Source organism: Saccopteryx leptura, chromosome 3 (genome assembly GCF_036850995.1).
Source record: "Saccopteryx leptura isolate mSacLep1 chromosome 3, mSacLep1_pri_phased_curated, whole genome shotgun sequence".
Taxonomy (NCBI): Eukaryota; Metazoa; Chordata; class Mammalia; order Chiroptera; family Emballonuridae; genus Saccopteryx; species Saccopteryx leptura.
In genome coordinates this window covers 126,245,939-126,269,406 of record NC_089505.1, presented here as the reverse complement: position 1 = coordinate 126,269,406, position 23,468 = coordinate 126,245,939, and the positions used below count along the sequence as shown (strand labels likewise).

The 23,468-nt window shown below is 40.8% G+C and overlaps 1 protein-coding gene across 2 annotated transcripts in view; it reads right to left on the bottom strand.

The window, feature by feature from the left end:
• Positions 1-14: 14 nt before the first annotated feature.
• Positions 15-23,468, bottom strand: part of ZFYVE9 (zinc finger FYVE-type containing 9) — a 159,583-nt gene continuing 136,129 nt past the window's right edge. For both annotated transcript variants that reach the window (XM_066376264.1, XM_066376265.1), the window contains 3 exons: positions 9,876-9,981; positions 7,196-7,372; positions 15-3,691 (listed from right to left, as the gene is read on the bottom strand). In XM_066376264.1, the coding sequence (XP_066232361.1) occupies positions 3,530-3,691; positions 7,196-7,372; positions 9,876-9,981 (445 nt within the window). In that variant the 3' untranslated portion in view covers positions 15-3,529. The remainder of the gene's footprint in view (positions 3,692-7,195; positions 7,373-9,875; positions 9,982-23,468) is intronic.

The following is a 23,468-nucleotide window of genomic DNA, read 5'->3' as shown; positions in this document are numbered from 1 at the left end:
TTTTTCTTAGGAAGTCTTGCTCACAATTTTGTGACTTTAACATTATTGTCCTTTCTTATACCAACACTCCAAAATCTGCATTGCTACTTTCAAATTTTGAGAGCTTGCTTTCCAAAATCGGTGGGCAGTTCCTAAAAGATTATGCCCCTTAAATAGGTAGTTCCTTTTAGGATGAAAGTGTGTGGCTCACATTGGTAGAGCTAGGGAGCTTACACCTGATTCAGCTCTATGACAGATAGATTCTTCCCTCTCTGGGCCTCAGTTTCTCAAACTCTAGAGTGGGCATTACCATTCCTGCTCTATTCCTTAGCCTTTCTGGCTACTTATACAATTTCTGAAATTACCATTGTAACAATTATTATTTTAGTACTGATATTAAAATAGAACAAACTCATTCAATATAGAAAGTGTTCAGCAGATTGCTTAATGTCTGAAATGCATTAAACACACAAATTACTCCCCAGATGACTAGTTATGACAGAAGTAAATTTAATTGGAAGTTTTGGGACCACCAGCATTCAGAAACCACTGGATGAGGGACGATGGGAACTTATACAAGACAGTCCCATATTTCTAGAGTCTAGAGGAAGCTCAGAAAGTGTTGGCAAAAATAAATAGAGAAACTACACACTATCAAGCATTTGGTAAGAATTCAATAATTAAAAAAAAATATTTCTCCCCACTTCTAACTTTGGAAAAATACAAAAAAAAAATTTAATGTTACCATAATGGCAATTCCTATTCCTTTTCAGTTTATAAGGCTCTCTATATATCAGTCTTTAAGTTTACATTCTGGAAAATTTGACTTATTTAGAAATGTGATGGTTTAACTTACAATATACTGTGTATAAAAACAAGGGGGAAGAAACTAGCTGTGGCTATTTGAGGCCCAATTCTACAAGATATTTTAATAAACATAAAGGACATTTTATGCAATTGAGAATGGACCTGACTCTGCAGGGCCTGAGTTTGTTCTTAGTGGGAGAATTTAAAAGTTTGCACTGGTCCAGAAGAAATATGTAAAATTGTAATATGTATGTAGCCGAATGGAAGGAAAGACAAAAATTCTACAGGAATAACAGAATCAGTTTCTGTAGAAGCTCTGAACTTCCAAGGTACATTTAGATCAAGTTGGACGTTAATGCCAAAAATGCCTGCCCCTATTAACAAGTGTTCTTATCAGGTTCTGGAGGGATGTGTGTGGTCCCAGGGCCCAGTCCCTACACACTGGTATTCTGTGGGCATCTACTCTCCCCCCCCCCTTTAGAAACTTAAGAGTACCTCTGAGTCTTGGGGAAAGGTCACAATCTCAGTTCTCTGCAGCCACCACCATCAAAGCATATGAAGAGAGAGGTAGAGAGTGAATTAACCACCACCGCCATAGAAAAGGGATAAACAAAGGTAGACACACTTTGAATTGAAAGCCAGGCTTTTGGGCCTGTTTGGAAAATGGCTGCTGCCCTAAACATAGCTCCACAGCCTGTTAACTGTCCAGTGCTAAGCCCAGCTGTGACCACTGGGGAGCAGCCTCTCACTGTCTGGAGGCTTGCATTGGTTTTCAGAGGGTTCTTGAGCTGTGCTTCTAGGCAGAGGGACCACTTGCTGCTTGGCCCAGGCTTTCAGAAGAATGACTGACAAGGCAATGAGTTATCCTAGAACAGTTGTTTTTCAAACTCTGGGTTGTGAAATCCATTTGGTCTGTGACCAAAATAAATATTTAATGAAAAAGTACTCAGAGTATATCTCATGTATCATAGGTAAACCAAATCTTGGTTTCTAATACCACTGTAAGAAACCACGACTGATTCCAAGACTGGGGCAGGGTAAGTAAGCACTAGATGAGCCAGGAGCATCTTGTTATTTCAGAAAACAAAATGTTCAAAAAAAATGATAGGAGCAGTCACTAGGACATAGGAGCTACCCTAAAGGTGCTCTCTCTGGCCAAAGCTGAGGTCATTTGAGCACCCAATAATGGATTAGAACCATTCAAAAAATAGTCAACAAGTCCACAATGCAAATCAATTAAATGAATAAATAAAGAGGAAAAAAGGAAGAAGAGCCTTTGCTTAGAGACAACTAAATGCAACCAGTAAAAGTGGAATAGAAAATTCTTTGGCCATCATAGTAAAAGATCAATTCAGACAAGAAACATCAGTGGATACTAAATCTAAGTGGAAATTTTGATGAGCAAGGTATTTGTATGATCTGAAAATGTACACACTGGTTATTCATTCCAAGAAAAAAACAGTGCGAAAATTGGGCAATACATTGACCAGGTGGTCAAAATTTACCATTATCAATGAGGGACAGGTGGATATATCAAGTGACTCCAGAGTTGAATACCTAACAATGACACATCACTTAGAATTCTGGCCAAGAATACATAAACTAATTCTAATTATAAAAAGATACCAATCAAATCTTTAAAAATGAGGCATTTTCTATTAAAGTGGCATGAGGGAACTATACTCACCAAAAATATGGAGGAAATAAAAGATGTAGGTCAGGAAAGCTATTTGCCATGTCAGGTGCTAGGGGAAAGCAGCACATGAATGCTAAAATGACTGAAGTTGCGAACTGTCCTGCTGTAAAAGAATGTCCTTAATTTTAGGAAATAAGCATTAAAGTATTTAGGGGTAAACAGCTATTAGGATGATACTCTCAAATGCCTCCTTTTTTTATGGAGAGACACTAATAATGCAAATGAGGCAAAATGTTAATATATGAACAATAGGTGAATCTAGGTAAAACTTATACATAGGTTTTTTGTACTTTTAACCTTCTTGGAAGTTTAAATTCTCAATAAAATTTTTAAAAATACTTTTAGTGTATATCATAATTAAGAATGTCTTGGATGTATCATAAGCTTTCATAGAAAGGTCCGATTCAGTACCTGCCGTTCACATGGGCAGATCTTAAACAGTCCTGAACTTGGCTCTGCTGTCCAAGTCACCTTGTTTACACTGAGTTGCCCTTTATTGGCTAGAAGAGGGATAATCCACTGGGTAATCTGGTAAAAACAAACAAAAAACCTATGTGACTTCTACTTGAAGTCACCGATGTAATGGGACAAGATCAGTGTAACAGTCTCCTTATATCAATTCTCTACAACGAGTACAAGACTGATGCTTCAGTTTTTATTTCCCCTCTGCCCTCCCACCCACTCTTGGTGATGACTGTACCCATTTGAGCATTTCTGAGCACAAGACCATAAGTAAGTCTTAAAACAGGAGCAGAATTCTTGTCTAAACAGTAACAGAAGGGGATTAGCTGCAAGGATAGCATAACTGGTGTGCAGTAACGGAGGCTGTCCAGATCTTCTTGGTGGACAATGCATAGAAGACTTAGAATTATGGAACATCTGTCCCCCCAACCACCCTTTTCCAGCATAGACCCCCAAAACCCCCACTCCCTCCCCCATTTATAGTGTTAACAAAAGCTTAATATTCCAGTTCTAAAGTGCAAATGACTTGGGTATGACTGCTGTTGCAACAGGTCTGAACAGAAAAAAAAAAATGAAGTCCTCTGTCTATGCGATGTTTTCCAGAATATAAAAGATGAGTTCCATGACGATGGGGCCCTCACTGAGCTGGCAGGCCCCTCCATGGATCACCGGCACCAAAGCGCTGTCCAGATCGTTCATGTACTGCGAGGGAAGGGGCTGGCCATTGCTCCCTGCTTGATAGCCAACCTACACCACAGAGAGAAGGGGATGACAGGTTACTGGATAGAGAAGAGCTCTCGAGAGGACTGAGGGCCAAGGAGGCTGAACAGGAAAGGAGATGTCCTTCCTGGCTATGGGTTAGACAAAGCAGTTAACACAGATTTCTCCTCCTCCTCCCTGAATTGTCATTTATCGTCCTATCATTTATCCAGCCTGACCCGAATACTTGGTAGCCATGAGACCTTGGGCAAGACACTTAACCTGTTAAGGTCTTAGTTTCCCAAGAAGGGGCAGGGGTGATCTAAAGAGGTATGGAATGTCAGAAGTAATACCTAAACCTATAGTTGTGAAAATTAAAATGGGAAATATATTAGTTATGACTCCCTAATGCAGCAGAAACTGAACACATGTGCCAACCATCCATCCAGACACCATCTTCTGAGCACCTACTAACAGGGATTCAAAGATGAATGTAACAGGGCCCTTGCCCTCAAGAAGCCCACACATCAGCAGAAAAGTAAATTTTAAAAATTGTTTTATGGTAAGGAATTCTCATTCCAGCCAGATTCAACAAGAGGACCATGATTACATTAAATAGAAAACATACTTGTTGACTGATGACTAGTCAGGAAATGGAACCAAATATGTAACCTTTCACATTCTCCCTGGTAATGGCATCAAAATGGGAGCACTGGGACATGTCACAGGGATCCAAAAATCCAAAGACGGGTACAGGCATACCTTGTTCTATTATGCTTTGCTTTAGTGTGCTCTGTGGATGTTGAGATTTTTACAAATTGAAGGATATTTGTTATGGTGATCTGCAGTTGGAGATTTCTGATGTTACTACTGTAATTGTTTTGGGGACGCCATGAACCACACCCATTAAGAAAGCAAACTTAATGGATAAATGTATGTTCTGACTTCTACAATGACTGACCATTACTCCATATCTCTCCCTCTCACCTCAGGCCTCCCTAGTCCCTGATACACAGCAATATTCAAATAGACCAATTGATAACCCTACACTGGCCTCTAAGTGCTGAAGTAAAAGAAAGAGTCACATGTCTCCCACTTTAAATCAAAAGCTAGAAATAAATAAGCTTAGTAAATAAAGTACATCCAAAGATCAGACAGGCCCAAAGCTAGGCTCTTGCACCACATAGCCAAGTGATGGATACAAGGAAAAGTTCTCGAAGGAAATTAAAAGTGCTACTCCAGTGAACACAAATGATAAAGTGAAACAGCCTCATTGCTGATACAGTTTAGTGGTCTGGATAGATCAAACCAGCCACAACATTCCCAAGCCAAAGCCTAATCCAGAGCAAGGCCCCAACTCTTCAATTCTATGAAGACAGAGTTGAGGAAGCCCCAGAAAGGAAACTGAAAGCTAACAGAAGTCGGTTTAATGAGGTTGAAGGAAAGAAGTTGTGTCCATAACAAAGTCCAGGTGAAGCAGCAAATGCTGATGCAAATTATCCAAAAGAGCTAGATAAGCTACTCAGTGAACATGGCTGCACTAAATAACAGATTTCAATGGAGATAAACGGCCATATATTGGAAGAAGATGCCATCTAGGACCTTCATAGCTAGAAAGGAGTAAATACCTGGTTTCAATGAGCAGGCTGATACTCTTGTTAGGGACCAGTGCAGCTGGCGACTTTTAAGTTGAAGCCAATGCTCATTTACCATTCCAAACATCCTGGGCCCTTAAGAATTATGCTACATCTACTCTGTGCTCTATAAATGGAACAACAAAGCCAAGATAACACATCCATTTTAAACATGGTTAATATTTTAAGCCCATTATCTAGAGAATCTACTGCTCAGAAAGATTCCTTTCAAAATATTACTGCTCACTGACAATGCACCGGGTCACCCAAGGGCTCTGACAGAGATGTGTAATTTTCACGCCTGCTAATACATCCACTCTGCAGCCTATCAATCAAGAAGTTATTTAGACTTTCAAGTCTTATTTTAAGAAACACATTTTGTTTCAAAAACTGCATCATATTTTGTTTCTTAAAGCTGCCACAGATAATAGATTACTTTGATGGATCTGGACAAAGAAAATTTAAAACTTTCTGGAAAGGACTCACTATTCTAGATGTCATTAAGAACATTTCTGATTCATGGAAACGGGTCAAAAGAACTACATTAACGAGAGTTTGGAAGAAGTTGATTCCAACCCTCATGGATGACTTTGAGGGATTCAAGAATTCAGTAAAGGAAGTAACCACAGACGATGTAAAAATAGCAAAAGAACTAGAATTAGTAATGGAGCTTGAAGGTGTGACTGAATTGCTGCAATCTCATGATAAAACTGTAACGTGTGAGGCGGTGCATCTTATGGACGAACAAAGAAAGTTTCTTGAGATGGAACCTACTCCTGCTAAAGATGCTGTGAAGACTGTTGAAATAAAAACAAAGGATTTAAAATATTACATAAGTTTAGTTGATGAAGCACTGGCAGGGTTTGAGAGGACTGACTCCACTTTTGAAAGAAGTTCTACAACAGGTAAAATGCTATCAAATAGCATCACATGCTACAGACAAATTGTGAAGCGAAGAGTCCAACGAATGCATCAAACGATCTTACTGTCTGGTTTTAAGAAACTGTCACAGCCACCAATCTTCAGCAACCCTTCCCCTGACCAGTCAGCAGCCATCAGTGCCGAGTCAGGACCCTCTACCAGCAAAAAGATTATGACTTGCTGAAGGCTCAGATGACAGCTAGCATTTCTTAGCAATAAAATATTTTTAAATTAAGGTATGTCCATTTTTTTAGGCACAATACTATTGCACACTTACTATATACTACAGTATAGTGCAAACATAACTTTTATACATGCTTGGAAATAAAAAAATTCATGGGATTTCACCTTATTGCAATATTCATTTATTACTGTGGTCTGGAATGGAACCACGATACCTCTGAGGTAAGCCTGGATAGGGGTTAGAGTGTCTCACCAAAAATGTGAATAAGACAGAGAGAAGCTTGACCACAACAGACCTGAGCTGACAGGAAAATTAACAAGGTAACAGCTCAAGTCCTATCTACTAACAAACATGGAAATGTTCACAGTGAGAAAACCTTAAGGAGTGGGAGCTGCAGAGGCCAGTCAGCAGAGGACTGTGAGGTCGGATTAGGGAAACAGGATACAGGACAGCTTGGACCTGTTCTCTAAGAAAGGCAGAATGATTCCTGAGGTGGGACTGCAAAGTCTCAAAGGGAAGCATCAATGTCATTCACACAGGGGTGGCAGGTCTTCACACACATACTTCTAACCCTAAAAAGAAAACCAAGTCCTTGGCACATATTCAGGTGAGAAAGCCAAGGTTCAAATGATTCAAAGTCTGATCACATAGCACATCAAGGTGTATTTTTAATAGAGGGAAAGCCAGAATACTACATCTGGTCAGGCCCAAGGTTCACAGAATTAAACTCTGTTGAAGCAAGCGAACTCACATGTCCGAAAATATAGACACTGTCCAAGGCCGGCTTCAAAGGCTACCTAAGAAGCTTCTTACCTGATCTGAGTCAAGTGTCACACGCAGTCCCAGTTTAGTCATTCCATCTTCCTTCAGAAGCTTCAGGTGGGGACAGAGAGCAAGACAAAAAGCCTTGGCAATGTGCTCAGTCAGTCGGCTATGATCTGCAGGGTCACTCAGGCAACTGTGCTGGTCATCATTTTCTAGAAAAAACACCTGTTCCCCAAACAAAAGAGACTTTTAACCCTGTGCCCAGGAGATAGATGTGGGAAGAAACAAGTGCATCAGCTCACTGTGCATGAGCACTCTCATCCACTGAGATGTGCAAGACCTGACAGGACACCTCAAAGCCCTTGAGCCAAAACAAAGGCACTACCATTTTACATCCAAGAAACAAGCTCAGTCTCTGCATCTACAAAATAGTAGTAGCAACCTGCCTACCTCCCTGAAAGCCATGATCAGGGTCATAATGGTACATTCTACTCAGAAAAGGCTCACAGTCTGTACTGTGCACTCCTTTTTTTTTTTTTTTTTTTTTTTTTTTTTACAGAGAGAGGGGGATAGACAGGGACAGACAGGAACGGAGAGAGATGAGCAGCATCAATCATTAGTTTTTCATTGCGCATTGCAACACCTTAGTTGTTCATTGATTGCTTTCTCATATGCGCCTTGACCGCGGGCCTTCAGCAGACCGAGTAACCCCTTGCTGGAGCCAGCGACCTTGGGTTCAAGCTGGTGGGCTTTTTGCTCAAACCAGATGAGCCCGCGCTCAAGCTGGCAACCTCGGGGTCTCGAACCTGGGTCCTCTGCATCCCAGTCCGATGCTCTATCCACTGCGCCACCGCCTGGTCAGGCTGTACTGTGCACTTCTAAAAGATAATTCTTATATGTGGACAATTATCTTAGGAACTGATCTTAGAATCTAAGTGAAAGACCCCTACAGCTTATTTGACCCTAACCCTTCAAATTACAGATTACTCATAGAAGGGAGGTGGCTCACTCAAGTACATGTAAGTACCCAGAGACAGGGTTAAGCCCAGAATCTGGGTCTTTTGCTTCTTACCACAGAGCTTTTACCACCACATAACCCTGCCACTGCTGAGGCCAGAGCTGTTTCAGTGTCCACTGCACTGGGCATAGGCAGAAGCCTAGCAAATTTGGAACTAAGAGACCTGAGTCCTATTCACATAGGGGAAGGTGATGAGCAAGTCCTTAGGCTTCTTAATGTCCACTTTGACTTGATAAAATGGAAAGCACCTGAACTCCCTAGTTACTGTAAAAAGTAAATGATATATAAGCAAAATATGCTAATTTATACCAACCCCTCACTTATTGCTCAATAAGGGGCTTATACTAAGAATACTAAAAAGAGGTCACCTCTGAAGCCCTGTGGCTGATAACACTAGTGAGCATGGTAGCATGAAATGATGGAAGAGCTCTGGAGTGGGAGTTGGGAAGCCTCTGGCCTTTGCTCTATCAGTAACCAGCATCAGGTAAGTCTCAAAAATAAATCACTTGGAGCAGTAACTCAAGAACTGAAGAACCAGATTCTATTCTCTGTGTTACTAGAAGCCAGCTATGTGAACTGGGGTAAGGAATTTAAATCTCTTGTGGCTGCAGTTACCTTGAGTATAAAGTGGAAAATACAGGCCCTGACTGGTTTACTCAGTAGATAGAGCATTGGCCCAGCATGCAGATGTCCCGGGTTCAATCTCCAGTCAGGGCACACATGAGAAACGACCATCTACTTTTCTTCCCTTCCCTCTCCTCTCTCTCTTCCCCTCTCACAGCCAGTGGCTCTGCTGGTACAAGCAACAGCCTCGGGCGCTGAGGATAGCTTGGCTGATTTGAGCATTGGCCCCAGATAAGGGTTGCTGGGTAGATCCTGGTTGGGGAGCAAGCAGGTATTTGTCTATCTTCCCCTCCTCTCACTTAAAAAAGAAAATTAAAATGGAAAAGGTAGAAGTCACAGAACATTTTAAAAAATTACTTCTAAAACTACAAGGAATCTTAGAGAGCTTTAACTTAATGGTTTATTTTACAGATAAGTATAAATAAGGTTCGAAAGAAATTAAGAGACCTAGGACCCACCTGTTCATTCTCAAAGAATAAACTTTCTGATTTGTCTGATAGGTACACACATACAGGGTCTCTGCCCTACCCCTCTCATTTCCAGGTTAGCCTCTAACACAGCTTTCAAGTTAAGGAACAATATAGTGAAAAACAGCTTGGCCAGATCTGAGTTTGAATCAGAACTCTTTGACATTACTTCTTTACCATGTATAATCTTGGGCAAGATACTTAGTCTCCAAATTAGTTTTGTTTTCTTTTACTCTTTTTAAATTAGAGTTGACACTCTAGTTTTCTCATTGGTGAAATAAGTCAATTAAAGACCGTGTTATCTAAGATAGTTTAAGTGTGAGTGCAGCATAACTTGCCCAGCTTGCTGAATAGTACATCAAAGATGGTAAGTACCATTCAGAGTTGGACCCTTCATGAATTTCATGAAAGCAAATCTCTAATAGATGGTTCACAGGAAGAAGCAGACATCAGTGCTGCAGCCTGCACTTGGCACTTTTTCCCAGTGAGCTAAAAAGGACCAGAGGGAACTGGAAGACAGAAGATAAACAGATTTTTCTTCTTATCCTCCAGAATCAGCTCAGAATGCATCTCTAGAGCTAGCAAAGAGGGTCCATAATACCAAGTTTTACTTCCTTACCTCTGTCCATCTGATGACCTTTCCATTTGCTTTATACTCTGATCCATGGAATATCTTCACACTTGTTATAGACTCCATGGACTTCCCATCTATAGGACTCATGACACTAAAACAGAGGCAAAGAAAAAAGATAGAAGCAGCTCTGATTTGATTTCTCATCAAATCTTGCTACTAATTACACTGGGTACCCTGCCAAACACATCTGTGCAACATGTCACAGCAAAAAGCCACTACACAAAAATATACGTGAACACAGTGCTCATGGGAAAGGCCCATCAAATTAATTCAAAGAACACACATACAAAAAAGGACTTATGATCTCAGGAGCTGGTTCTTTTTTTTTTTTTTTAAGATTTTATTTATTCATTTTAGAGGAAGAAAAGAGACAGAAAGAGAGAGAGAGAGAGAGGAGGAGGAGGAGCAGGAAGCATCAACTCCCATATGTGCCTACGCCTGGTGAGCCCAGGGCTTTGAACCAGTGACCTCAGCATTTCCAGGTTGACACTTTATCCACTGCGCCACCACAGGTCAGGCTGGTTCTTTTAATATAAAGACACTGTTCCCTCAGAGCTGCTCTCTTCCTCCAGCATCCCTTCCTTCAGTGACTTCACAGGCACCCACCCAGTCTTGCTCTGCTCTCTGCTGTCACAGCCCTTTGCTCCTGACTGTAATAGCTCCCATCACGTTACACTCTTCATACATTTGTATTTGCCTTACAAACGAACTTCTGAAGGGGAAGGACATGACATACTTACGTTTGCTGCTATTTCTCAGTTCTGACACACTACTTTGTATGTAAGGGTTTAATAAATGTTTATTAATTAAAAGATTTACCTGAATATAGTCATTACAACAGCGCTAGTGTGAATAGATGAACAAGTGTCTATATTATCTATCGCAACAAATTCCTTTTGGTGCTAGCCTGACCAGGCAGTGGCGCAGTGGGTAGAGCGTTGGACTGCGATGCCGAAGGACCCAGGTTCGAGACCCCGAGGTCGCCAACTTGAGCGCAGGCTCATCTGGCTTGACCAAAAAAAAAAAAAGCTCACCAGCTTTGCTGGCTCAAGCAAGGGGTTACTAGGTCTGCTGAAGGCCCACGGTCAAGGCACATATGAGAAAGCAATCAATGAACAACTAAGGTGTCACAATGAAAAACTGATGATTGATGCTTCTTATCTCTCTCCATTCCTGTCTGTCTGTCCCCATCTATCCCTCTGTCCTTGTAAAAAACAAACAAAAAAAACCCAAACTAAACAAACAAAAATTCCTTTTGGTGCTAAATTATCATTCCTAGATTCCTGGGTAGAACGGCCCACTCTTTATAGTCATTTCCTCTTCAAAATATAACAAGTATGTGGAGACACATACTCACTGGTGATGAGGATTTGAAATAATTGGAATTACAAAGATTCCAAATTCTTCCTAATACTTTTCAAACCTGTTTATGTTTTTCAATCTTCACGTTCATAAGATAAAATTTAACTTAAACTTCAGTATCAGGGATTCACTTCTTTCACTGGAATTAAAATTACTTAAACAATGTTGAGTTTAATTGCTAATCCATCCAACAATAATGTCAAAGAAAGAGCACCCAGTCTACCCTGTGGTGGTGCAATGGATAAAGCATCGACCTGGAATGCTGAGGTTACTGGTTCAAAACCCCGGCTTGCCTGGTCAAGGCACATATGGGAGTCGATGCTTCCAGCTCCACCCCCACCCCCGTGTCTCTCTCTCTGTAAAAATGAATAAATAAAATCTAAAAAAAATTAAATAAAAGAGCACCCATACTTGATTACTATTCTTTTGAGAGAGGATATCCAGAGAGAGGGACAAGCTGGAAAACATTCCATTTATACACTACAAACTAAACTCCTGAGTTTGACGGTCTTCCCTAACTAGTTCCTGTTCTGTTATTCTGTTTTCTTTTTCTTTTTTAGTAAGAGCGGCAAAGACAGGAAGGGGGAGAGATGAAAAGCATCAACTCATAGTTGCATCACTTTAGTTGTTCACTGATTGCTTCTCATATGTGCCTTGACGGGGGCCTCCAGCTGAGCCAGTGACTCCTTGCTCAAGCTAGCAACCTTGCAGTTTTGAACCTGGACTTCAGTGTTCCAGGTTGATGCTCTATCTACTGCACCACCACAGGTCAGGCAGTTCTTGTCCTGTTTTCTTTTCTTTCTTTCTTTTTTTATTCAGTGAGAGGAGGGGCAGCAAAGACAGACTCTTGTGTGCGCCCTGACCAGGATCTACCCAGAAAGCCCACTAGGGGGCAATGTTCTGCCCATCTGAGACACTCTTCCGTTGCTCAGCAACCAAACTCTTCTTTTTTTTTTTTTTTTTTTTTGCATTTTTCTGAAGCTGGAAACAGGAAGAGACAGTCAGACAGACTCCCGCATGCGCCCGACCGGGATCTACCCGGCACGCCCACCAGGGGGCGGCGCTCTGCCCACCAGGGGGCGATGCTCTGCCCATCCTGGGCGTCGCCATGTTGCGACCAGAGCCACTCTAGCGCCTGGGGCAGAGGCCACAGAGCCATCCCCAGCGCCCGGGCCATCTTTGCTCCAATGGAGCCTTGGCTGCTGGAGGGGAAGAGAGAGACAGAGAGGAAGGCGCGGCAGAGGGGTGGAGAAGCAAATGGGCGCTTCTCCTGTGTGCCCTGGCCGGGAATCGAACCCGGGTCCTCCGCACGCTAGGCCGACGCTCTACCGCTGAGCCAACCGGCCAGGGCCTAACCAAACTCTTCAAATGCCTGAGGTAGAGGCCATGCAGCTATCCTCAGGCACCCAGGGCCAACTCGCTCCAATCGAGCCATGGCTGCAGGGAGGGAAGAGAGAAAGAGAGAGAGAGAGACAGAGACAGACAAGAAAGAGAGGGGTAGAGAAGCAGATGGGTGCTTCTGTGTGCCCTGACTGGGAATCAAACCCAAAACATCTACACCAGGCATGGCTAACATACAGCCACATAATGTTATGCAGCCCGCAATTAAATTTTTAATATTCTCCGCTACTTTAAAATCTCAGCTACTCAGAAGCAGAAGTGTCTTTGATTATTGGGAATTGAGATATTTAAGAAGATAGTGATATGCAGAAAAGAATTCTGCGTGTGACTAATCTAGGGTTAACTTCCAATAACTGGTTGAATGGATTCACGGTACTTCTTTATTTTTATTTTTTATTTTTTATTTTTTTCATTTTTCCAAAGCTGGAAACAGGGAGGCAGTCAGACAGACTCCCTCATGCGCCCGACCGGGATCCACCTGGCATGCCCACCAGGGAGTGATGTTTTGCCCCTCTGGGGCATCGCTCTGTTGCATCCAGAGCCATTCTAGCGCCTGAGGCAAAGGCCACAGAGCCATCCCCAGCGCCTGGGCCATCTTTGTTCCAATGGAACCTCAGCTGCGGAGGGGAAGAGAGAGACAGAGAGGAAGGAGAGGGGGAGGGGTGGACAGGCAGATGGGCGCTTCTCCTGTGTGCCCTGGCCAGGAATGGAACCCGGGACTCCTGCACGCCAGGCCGACGCTCTACCGCTGAGCCAACCGGCCAGGGCACTTCTTTATTTTTAAAAAAAATTCCATTATAAAGATTTACAACTTTTGTACTCATCTGTCCTCGATATGATCTGTTTGATGTTTAGCGGCAATGTGAAACCCACATTCTTTTAGGCGGAGTCTGCCAGTGTACACCCAAGGTCAAACAATTCATTATTTTTGTGGTCAAGTGTGCTGACTCAGGTGTGTAGCATAGACAATAGCTGCAGTTGATAACTGAAAACGTGTGCAGGCTGTTTGTAAAACGAAATAATTGTTTTATTTGTGATATAACCCCTTCAAGCTCATTCTATTAATTAAATATTGTTTCAATTGATTGCAATAGTTTGGATATTTATACGGTATGTAATTATATTTTATTAAAATATATTTTTACTAAAATAATATTGTATATTAAAATTTTTCACGCACATTTATTCATAGACAAATTACACAAAATTTTGTTTATTTAAACAAATCGTTGTTTTGAGTGACGTCAGAGAAATGGCGCCATGAGGAGTGCGACCGAAAAATCTCCCCAAAATCTCAACAAGTTCATCAACCAGAGACAGAAAAATCTATCTTTGGAGCATCCGGGAGTTCAACACACTGAAGGCGAAGGTAGGATCAAGCGAAAAATTGACTAAATATATAATCAACCCTGAAGGAAATAAGTCGGACAAAGGAACACTCTGCCTTCCTCACTAACCTGAGCAAAGGCTTTCACTTGGAACTGAGAGTCGGCGGGGGGGGAGGGGGGGGGGACACGACTAAGGGCGTGAAGTAAGCTAGGCTGTGGCACGGAATTTATTCAAGCCAAGGAGAGTATGCCTGTGGTGAATCAGCCCACGCAAGCAGACGCCCCTGCGGCCGGGAGCAGACGCCCGTGCGCCGCGAGCAGCAGCTGCAAGCGGTGCACGGGGAGTGCGCCAAAGCGCCAAAGCAAACTTCCCTACACCTGAGCTTCTCTAGGCGGGCGGGGCGCCTCACCCAGCCATTCAAGCTAACAATCAAGTGTCAGGGGAGGGGCACGTGGGCAGCTTGCAGTCCTTTCTGGAGCAGATCAGCAATCACTGAAATTAGCTTAACCCACAGTCTGCTCACCTCCCAACTGACCTACGCAGCTCTAATTGACAAGATCTCTCTCAGTTCAGCGATCTAATACAAGAGGCGTGATCTTTTTTAGGGCCTCTTGCTAAAGGGGTGGGGGCAACTTCTGATTGGCAGAGCTTTCATATTCAGGGATATATGCTAAAAAGAGGGACTTGGCAGTGTTAAGACCTCCTGTACTGCAGGCAGTGACTAGGGCATCTTCTTCCCAGCCAAAACAGGTTACAAAGTGTGGAAAGCCTGGGGAGAGTGGTCCCACAGAGTGCTAGGTGTGAACAGGCCTGGACGCTCACAGAAAGTCACCTTGAGAGCAATTAGCTCCCAGCCCCACCTGATTACGCTGGCGGCTCTGACTGCCAGAGCCTTACCCAGAGCCCTGCATTGAGTGGGGATAGAGTGGGGATTTGCCAGCTCTTTGAGCCTCTTACTTCCCAGGCACAGGCAGTGGCAGCCTCATAGCTGGATCATCAGGCTGCTAATTCAGGAAGGAAAGACTAGGAGAGAGGCTCCGGGAAAATGGACTCTCTCATTGTTGGAGCCTGCAAACGTTAACAAGCCTTGACTACCAACGAGACTGAAGCCTAATATATGACATCGCCATAGAGTCTCATCAACTGCAAATCTCTACCTAAGCATGCCACAGGGGCAGAGCCTGGGGTACAGAGTCACCGACCAGGAAGAGGGAGAGGAAAGAAAAAGGAAGAAGAAGGTAACCTCTCAAAATCAAGAAAAATCCACAGACTTTATAACTTGTTCCACTTTTTTTTTGTTTCTTTCATCTTCTTGCCTTTATTATTATTATTATTTCTATTTCCTCCACCTTGGTCCTTTTATTCTCTGCCCATCTTATTCTTTCCTCTTCTTGAACTACACTACCCATAAGTGTTACATTTTATTTCTTTTCTTCTTCCGTACTCTCCATGAGGGTTAGACTCCAAAACCTTTAACTCACTCTCTCTCTCTGTTTTTTTTCTTCTTTTCTTTTCCCCTTTTTCTTATTTCTCCCTCTCTATTAGTTTCTTCTTTTCTCCTTTTACTTTTCCTCTCATTCAATCCTCAATCATAAACATATTATTTAATTTGGGACTCAAGTTTTTTTTGTGGTATTTTGGGTGCTTTTTACTTCATTTTTTAACTTATTAGCATTCCTCCCAACCCAGGATCTCCATTCTATTTAGTTTTTGCTCCACTTAATAGTTTTTTTTCCTTTTTCCTGTTTCCCTCTTATCCCTCTCATTATATCTCTTAGTTGACCATCTACTTACAAGCAAATCATTTTATACTTGACCCAAATTTTTTCCTTTTTTGCATTTTGTGGGTCCCTAATTCCTTTTTTGCCCCTTTTTTAAACACTTCCCCCCAACGCAGGCCCTCCAATATAGGCAGTTTTTGTTCCATTTAGTATAATACAATTCACAGTTCATCACGATATTTTCCTAAGGAGGAAGGGAAAGGAGGGGAAAAGAAGAAAGAAAAGAGGGGGAGAAATAATAAATTATTATTGGGTTTTTTTCCAAAATTTTTTCAATTTTTTTACTTATTTTTTTTTTACTTTTTATTCTTTATTAATTCTCATTAGTGCTATCAACAAGACCACCCTCAGATGCCATTAAGAAAAAGAAAATCAAATATCATGGATACAAAAGATAGAGAAGTAGCACAGATAGATGTGGAATAATCTATGGAGAAAAAATTTAATATATTGGAAACCTTGGAGCTAAATGACAGAGAATTTAAAATAGAAATCCTAAAAATACTCAGAGATATACAAGAAAACACAGAAAGGCAATTTAGGGAGCTCAGAAAACAACGAACACAAAGAATATATTACCAAGGAAATTGAAACTATAAAAATAAATCAGCCTGACCTGTGATGGCGCAGTGGATAAAGCGTTGACCTGGAAATGCTGAGGTCACCGGTTCGAAACCCTGGGCTTGCCTGGTCAAGGCACATATGGGAGTTGATGCTTCCAGCTCCTCCCCCCTTCTCTCTCTCTGTCTCTCTCTCCTCTCTCTCCCTCTCCCTCTCTGTCTCTCTCTCTTCCTCTCTCTCTTCTCTCTAAAAATGAATAAATAAAATTAAAAAAGTAAAAAAATAAAAAAAACCCAAATCAAACAGAGATAAAAAACTCAATTCATGAACTGAAAAACGAGGTAACAAGCTTAGCTAATAGAACAGGCCAGATAGAAGGTAGGATTAGTGACATAGAAGAAAAGCAACTTCAGGTACAACAGAGAGAAGAAGAGAGAGACTCAAAACTTTTAAAAAAATGAGAAAGCCCTACAGGAATTGTCTGACACCATCAAAAAGAATAACATAAGAATAATAGGTATATCAGAGGGAGAAGAGAGAGAAAATGGAATGGAGAATATATTCAAACAAATAATAGACAAAAACTTCCCAAGCCTGTGGAAAGAACTAAAGCCTCAAATTCAAGAAGCAAACAGAACACCAAGTTTTCTTAACCACAACAAAACTACTCCAAGGCACATCATAATGAAAATGGCACAAACCAATGACAAAGAAAAAATTCTCAAGGCAGCCAGGGAAAAGAAGAATACAACATATAAAGGAAGGCCTATTCGATTATCATCAGATTATCATCAGAGTTTCTCAGCAGAAACTCTACAAGCTAGAAGAGAGTGGACCCCAATATTTAAAGCCCTGAAAGAGAGGAACTTTCAGCCAAGAATACTATACCCATCAAAGCTATCCTTCAAATATGAATGAGAAATAAAAACATTCACAAATACAGAAAAGATGAGGGAATTTATCATCAAAAAACCCTCACTCGGCCTGACCTGTGGTGGCGTAGTGGGATAAAGCGTCGACCTGGAACACTGAGGTCGCCGGTTCGAAACCTTGGGCTTGCCTGGTCAAGGCACATATGGGAGTTGATGCTTCCTGCTCCTCCCCCTTCTCTCTCTCTCTCTCACTCCTCTCTCTCTAAAAAATCAATAAATAAAATAAAAAATAAAAATAAAAAACCCTCACTCCAGGAAATACTAAAGGGGGTTTTCCAACCAGATTCAAAGAACAAAACAAAACAAAACCACAAGTAAAAGCTTCACCAAGAACACAATAAAACCAAATTTAAACTGTGACAACAAAAGCAAAAAAAAGGGAAGAGGACGGAGATTAACAGTAGCAAAGGACGATGAAGTGCAGAAACACTCATAAGATAGGGTACTACAATGAATATGGTAGGTACCCTTTTCATTACTTAATGGTAACCACCCCTGAAAAAACCACCACAGAAGCACATGACTTAAAAAAGGTAGCAACAGAGGAAAGAAGTATGGAATACAAACAAACAAAAACAAATGACAGAAAAACAAGAGAAGAATCAAACAAGATACAAAACTAACAGCAATTTATAAAATGGCAATAGTGAACCCAGAAGTGTCAATAATTACACTAAATGTAAATGGATTAAACTCACCAATAAAAAGACACAGAGTAGCAGAATGGATTAAAAAAGAAAATCCAACTGTATGCTGCCTACAAGAAACACATCTAAGCAACAAGGATAAAAACAAATTCAAAGTGAAAGGCTGCAAAACAATACTCCAAGCAAATAACATCCAAAAAAAGCAGGTGTAGCAATCCTCATATCTAATAATGCTGACTACAAGACAGAAAAAGTACTCAGAGACAAAAATGGTCATTTCATAATGATTAAGGGGACATGGAATCAAGAAGACATAACAATCTTTAATATATATGCACTAAACCAAGGAGCACCAAAATATATAAGACAGCTACTTATTGACCTAAAAACAAAAACTGACAAAAATACAATCATACTTGGAGACCTCAATACACCCCTGATGGCTCTAGATCTGTCATCCAAACAGAGTATCAATAAAGATATATTGGCCTTAAACAAAACACTAGAGTACCTGGATATGATAGACATCTACAGGACACTTCTTCCCAAAGCGACAGAGTATACATTTTTCTCTAGAGAACATGGAACATTCTCAAGAATTGACCATATGTTGGGCCACAAAAATAACATCAGCAAATTCAGAAAAACTGAAATTGTACCAAGCATCTTTTCTGATCATAAAGCCTTGAAACTAGAATTCAACTGCAAAAAAGAGGGAAAAAAAACCCACAAAAATGTGGAAACTAAACAACATACTTTTAAAAAATGAATGGAGGCCCTGGCCGGTTGGCTCAGCGGTAGAGCGACGGCCTGGCATGCGGGGAACCTGGGTTCGATTCCCGGCCAGGGCACATAGGAGAAGCGCCCATTTGCTTCTCCACCCCCCCCCCTCCTTCCTCTCTGTCTCTCTCTTCCCCTCCCGCAGCCAAGGCTCCATTGGAGCAAAGATGGCCCGGGCGCTGGGGATGGCTCCTTGGCCTCTGCCCCAGGCGCTAGAGTGGCTCTGGTCTCGACAGAGCGACGCCCCAGAGGGGCAGAGCATCACCCCCTGGTGGGCAGAGCGTCGCCCCCTGGTGGGCGTGCCGGGTGGATCCCGGTCGGGCGCATGCGGGAGTCTGTCTGACTGTCTCTCCCCGTTTCCGGCTTCAGAAAAATACAGAAAAAAAAAAAAGATAAAAAATGAATGGGTCAAAGAAGAAATAAGCGCAAAGATCAAAAGATATATACAGACAAATGAAAATGACAATACGACATATCAGAATCTCTGGGATGCAGCAAAAGCAGTAATAAGAGGGAAGTTCATATCACTTCAGGCCTATATGAACAAACCAGAGAGAGCCCAAGTGAACCACTTAACTTCACACCTTAAGGAACTAGAAAAAGAAGAACAAAGACAACCCAAAACCAGCTGAAGAGAGGAAATAATAAAAATCAGAACAGAAATAAATGAAATAGAGAACAGAAAAACTATAGTAATTAGTAAAACAAAGAACTGGTTCTTTGAAAAGATCAACAAAATTGACAAACCCTTGGCAACCCTTGGAAAAAAGAGAAAGGACTCATATAAACAAAATCCAAAATGAAAGAGGAGAAATCACCACAGACATCAAAGATACACAAAGAATTATTGTAGAATAATACTACGAAAAACTATATGTCACCAAATTCAACAATCTAGAAGAAATGGATAAATTCCTAGAATACAACCTTCCTAGACTGAGTCATGAAGAAGCAGAAAGTCTAAACAGACCAATTAGCAGGGAGGAAATAGAAAAAAACTATTAAAAACCTCCCCCAAAATAAAAGTCCAGGCCAAGACGGCTATACTAGTGAATTCTATCAACCATTTAAAGAAGACTTGGTTCCTATTCTACTCAAAGTCTTCCAAAAAATTGAAGAAGAAGCAATACTTCCAAACACATTTTATGAGGCCAACATAACCCTCATACCGAAACCTGGCAAGGACGGCACAAAAAAAGAAAACTACAGACCAATATCTCTAATGAATACAGATGCTAAAATACTAAACAAAATACTGGCAAATCGAATACAACAACATATTAAAAAAATAATACATCATGATCAAGTGGGATTCATCCCAGAATCTCAAGGATGGTTCAACATGCGTAAAACGGTTAACGTAATACACCATATCAAAAAAACAAAGAACAAAAACCATATGATCTTATCAATAGATGCAGAAAAGGCAGTCGATAAAATACAACACAACTTTATGTTTAAGACACTCAACAAAATGGGTATAGAAGGAAAATATCTCAACATGATAAAGGCCATATATGATAAACCATCAGCCAACATCATATTAAATGGCATAAAACTGAGGACTTTCCACCTTAAATCAGGAACAAGACAGGGTTGTCCACTCTCTCCACTCTTATTTAATGTGGTGCTAGAAGTTTTGGCCAGAGCAATCAGACAAGAGAAAGAAATAAAAGGCATCCATATCGGAAAAGAAGAAGTAAAGGTATCATTTTTTGCAGACGATATGATCCTATACATCGAAAACCCCAAAGACTCCACAAAAAGATTACTAGAAACAATAAACCAATACAGTAAGGTCGCAGGATACAAAATAAACATTCAAAAGTCCACAGCCTTTCTCTATGCCAACAATGAAATATTAGAAAACGAACTCAAAAAAATAATCCCCTTCACGATTGCAACAAAAAAAATAAAATACCTAGGAATAAACATAACAAAGAATGTAAAGGACCTATATAACGAAAACTACAAAGCATTGTTAAATAAAGGAAATCGAAAAAGATACAATGAGATGGAAAAATATTCCTTGTTCTTGGATAGGAAGAATAAATATAATCAAAATGGCCATATTACCCAAAGCAATTTATAAATTTAATGCAATTCCCATCAAAATTCCTATGACATTTTTTAAAGAAATGGAACAAAAAATCATCAGATTTATATGGAACTATAAAAAACCCCGAACAGGACTGACCTGTGGTAGGACAGTGGATAAAGCGTCAACCTGGAAATGCTGAGGTCGCTGGTTCGAAATCCTGGGCTTGCCTGGTCAAGGCACATATGGGAGTTGATGCTTCCAGCTCCTCCCCCCCTTCTCTCTCTCTGTCTCTGCTCTGCTCTCTCTCTCTCTGTCTCTCCCTCTCCTCTCTAAAATGAATATAAAAATAAATAATAAATAAATAAAAATAAAAAACCCCGAATAGCCAAAGCAATCCTAAGGAAAAAGAATGAAGCTGGGGGCATTACAATACCTGACTTCAAACTATATTATTGGGCCATAACAATCAAAACAGCATGGTATTGGCAGAAAAACAGACACTCAGACCAATGGAACAGAATAGAAAGTCCAGAAATAAAACCACATATATATGGTCAATTTTCGATAAAGGGGCCAACAACACACAATGGAGAAAAGAAAGCCTCTTCAACAAATGGTGCTGGGAAAACTGGAAAGTCACATGCAAAAGAATGAAACTTGACTACAGCTTGTCCCCTTGTACTAAAATTAATTCAAAATGGATCAAAGACCTAAATATAAGACCTGAAACAATCAAGTACATAGAAGAAGACATAGGTATTAAACTCATGGACCTGGGTTTTAAAGAGCATTTTATGAATTTGACTCCAAAGGCAAGAGAAGTAAAAGCAAAGATAAATGAATGGGACTACATCAGACTAAAAAGTTTTTGCTCAGCAAGAGAAACTGACAACAAAATAAACAGACAGCCAACTAAATGGGAGATGATATTTTCAAACAACAGCTCAGATAAGGGCCTAATATCCAAAATATACAAAGAACTCATAAAACTCAACAAGAAACAAACAATCCAATAAAAAAATGGGAAGAGGACATGAACAGACACTTCTTCCAGGAAGAAATACAAATGGCCAACAGATATGTGAAAAGATGCTCATCTTCATTAGTTATTAGAGAAATGCAAATCAAAACTACAATGAGATACCACCTCACACCTGTTAGATTAGCGATTATCAATAAGACAGGTAATAGCAAATGTTGGAGAGGCTGTAGAGAAAAAGGAACCCTCAATCACTGTTGGTGGGAATGTAAAGTAGTACAACCATTATGGAAGAAAGTATGATGATTCCTCAAGAACTTGAAAATAGAACTACCTTATGACCCCGCAATCCCTCTACTGGGTATATACCCCAAAAACTCAGAAACATTGATACGTAGACACATGTAGCCCCGTGTTCACTGCAGCATTGTTCACAGTGGCCAAGACATGGAAACAACCAAAAAGCCCTTCAATAGAAGACTGGATAAAGAAGATGTGGCACATATACACTATGGAATACTACTCAGCCATAAGAAATGATGACATCGGATCATTTACAACAAAATGGTGGGATCTTGATAACATTATACGGAGTGAAATAAGTAAATCAGAAAAAAACAAGAACTACATGATTCCATACATTGGTGGGACATAAAAACGAGACAAAGAGACATGGACAAGAGTGTGGTGGTTACCAAGGGTGGGGGGGAGGGGGGTCGCAGGAGGGAAGGAGGGAGAGGGGAAGGGGAGGGAGAGGGGCACAAAGAAAACTAGATACAGGGTGATGGAGGACAATCTGATTTTGGGTGATGGGTATGCAACATAATTGAATGACAAGATAACCTGGACGTGTTTTCTTTGAATATATGTACCCTGATTTATTGATGTCACCCCATTAATAAAAATTTATTTATAAAAATAAATAAATAAACGAATCATTTTTGTATTTAACATTTTTTAATTTTAATATTTCATCCAGCCCATGAAAAAAGTTTTCTTTCTAATCTGGCCCAGGGGCAAAAACTGTTGGCCACGCCTGATCTACATGCTGGGCTGATGCTCTACCACTGAGCCAAATGGCCAGGGCCGTCCTGTTTTCTAAGATGCTGCCAATGGGCCCTGTTGTAGGAAGGGGAAACCTGCTTGTTAGTTACCAACATGTTATGGCATCAGATTTTCACGTTATCAATTATTTAGTCCTAATAACTATGTTCATTTCCAACTATAATAGGAAATGAAACACAAATTGATTTTTAATTTTTTTTGTTTTAGATTTTCTTCATTTTTACAGAGAGAGGAGAAAGAGAGAGAAGGGGGGAAGAGAAGGAAGCATTGACTCCCATATGTGCCTTGACCAGCCAGGCAAGCCCAGTGTTTTGAACCGGTGACCTCAGTACTCTAGGTTGATACTTTATTCACTGTGCCACCACAGGCCAGGCACAAATTAATTTTGAAATTAAAATTTCCGGTTAAGTATGGGAAGATAAAGGGTTATTTATAAAATAGGGAAATGTACTCATTGATTTAGCAGTTGCTTTTTGTTCAATAACAAGTTTTTAAAACTTAAAAAAAATTTGGTGTGCCATGTTGTAAATGCCCTCTAAGGGGGTCCTTAGGTTAAACAATCTCGACATATGACATTTCGAGTTTATGACACTCACTCCCACAAAAACTTTAAAAAGTTGAGATGTGAGTGTTTCAGCTTATGCCATTAGCGTCGTACTTATGGACTACACGGGCAAACTAGTTTGGCTGTGCACAAGGG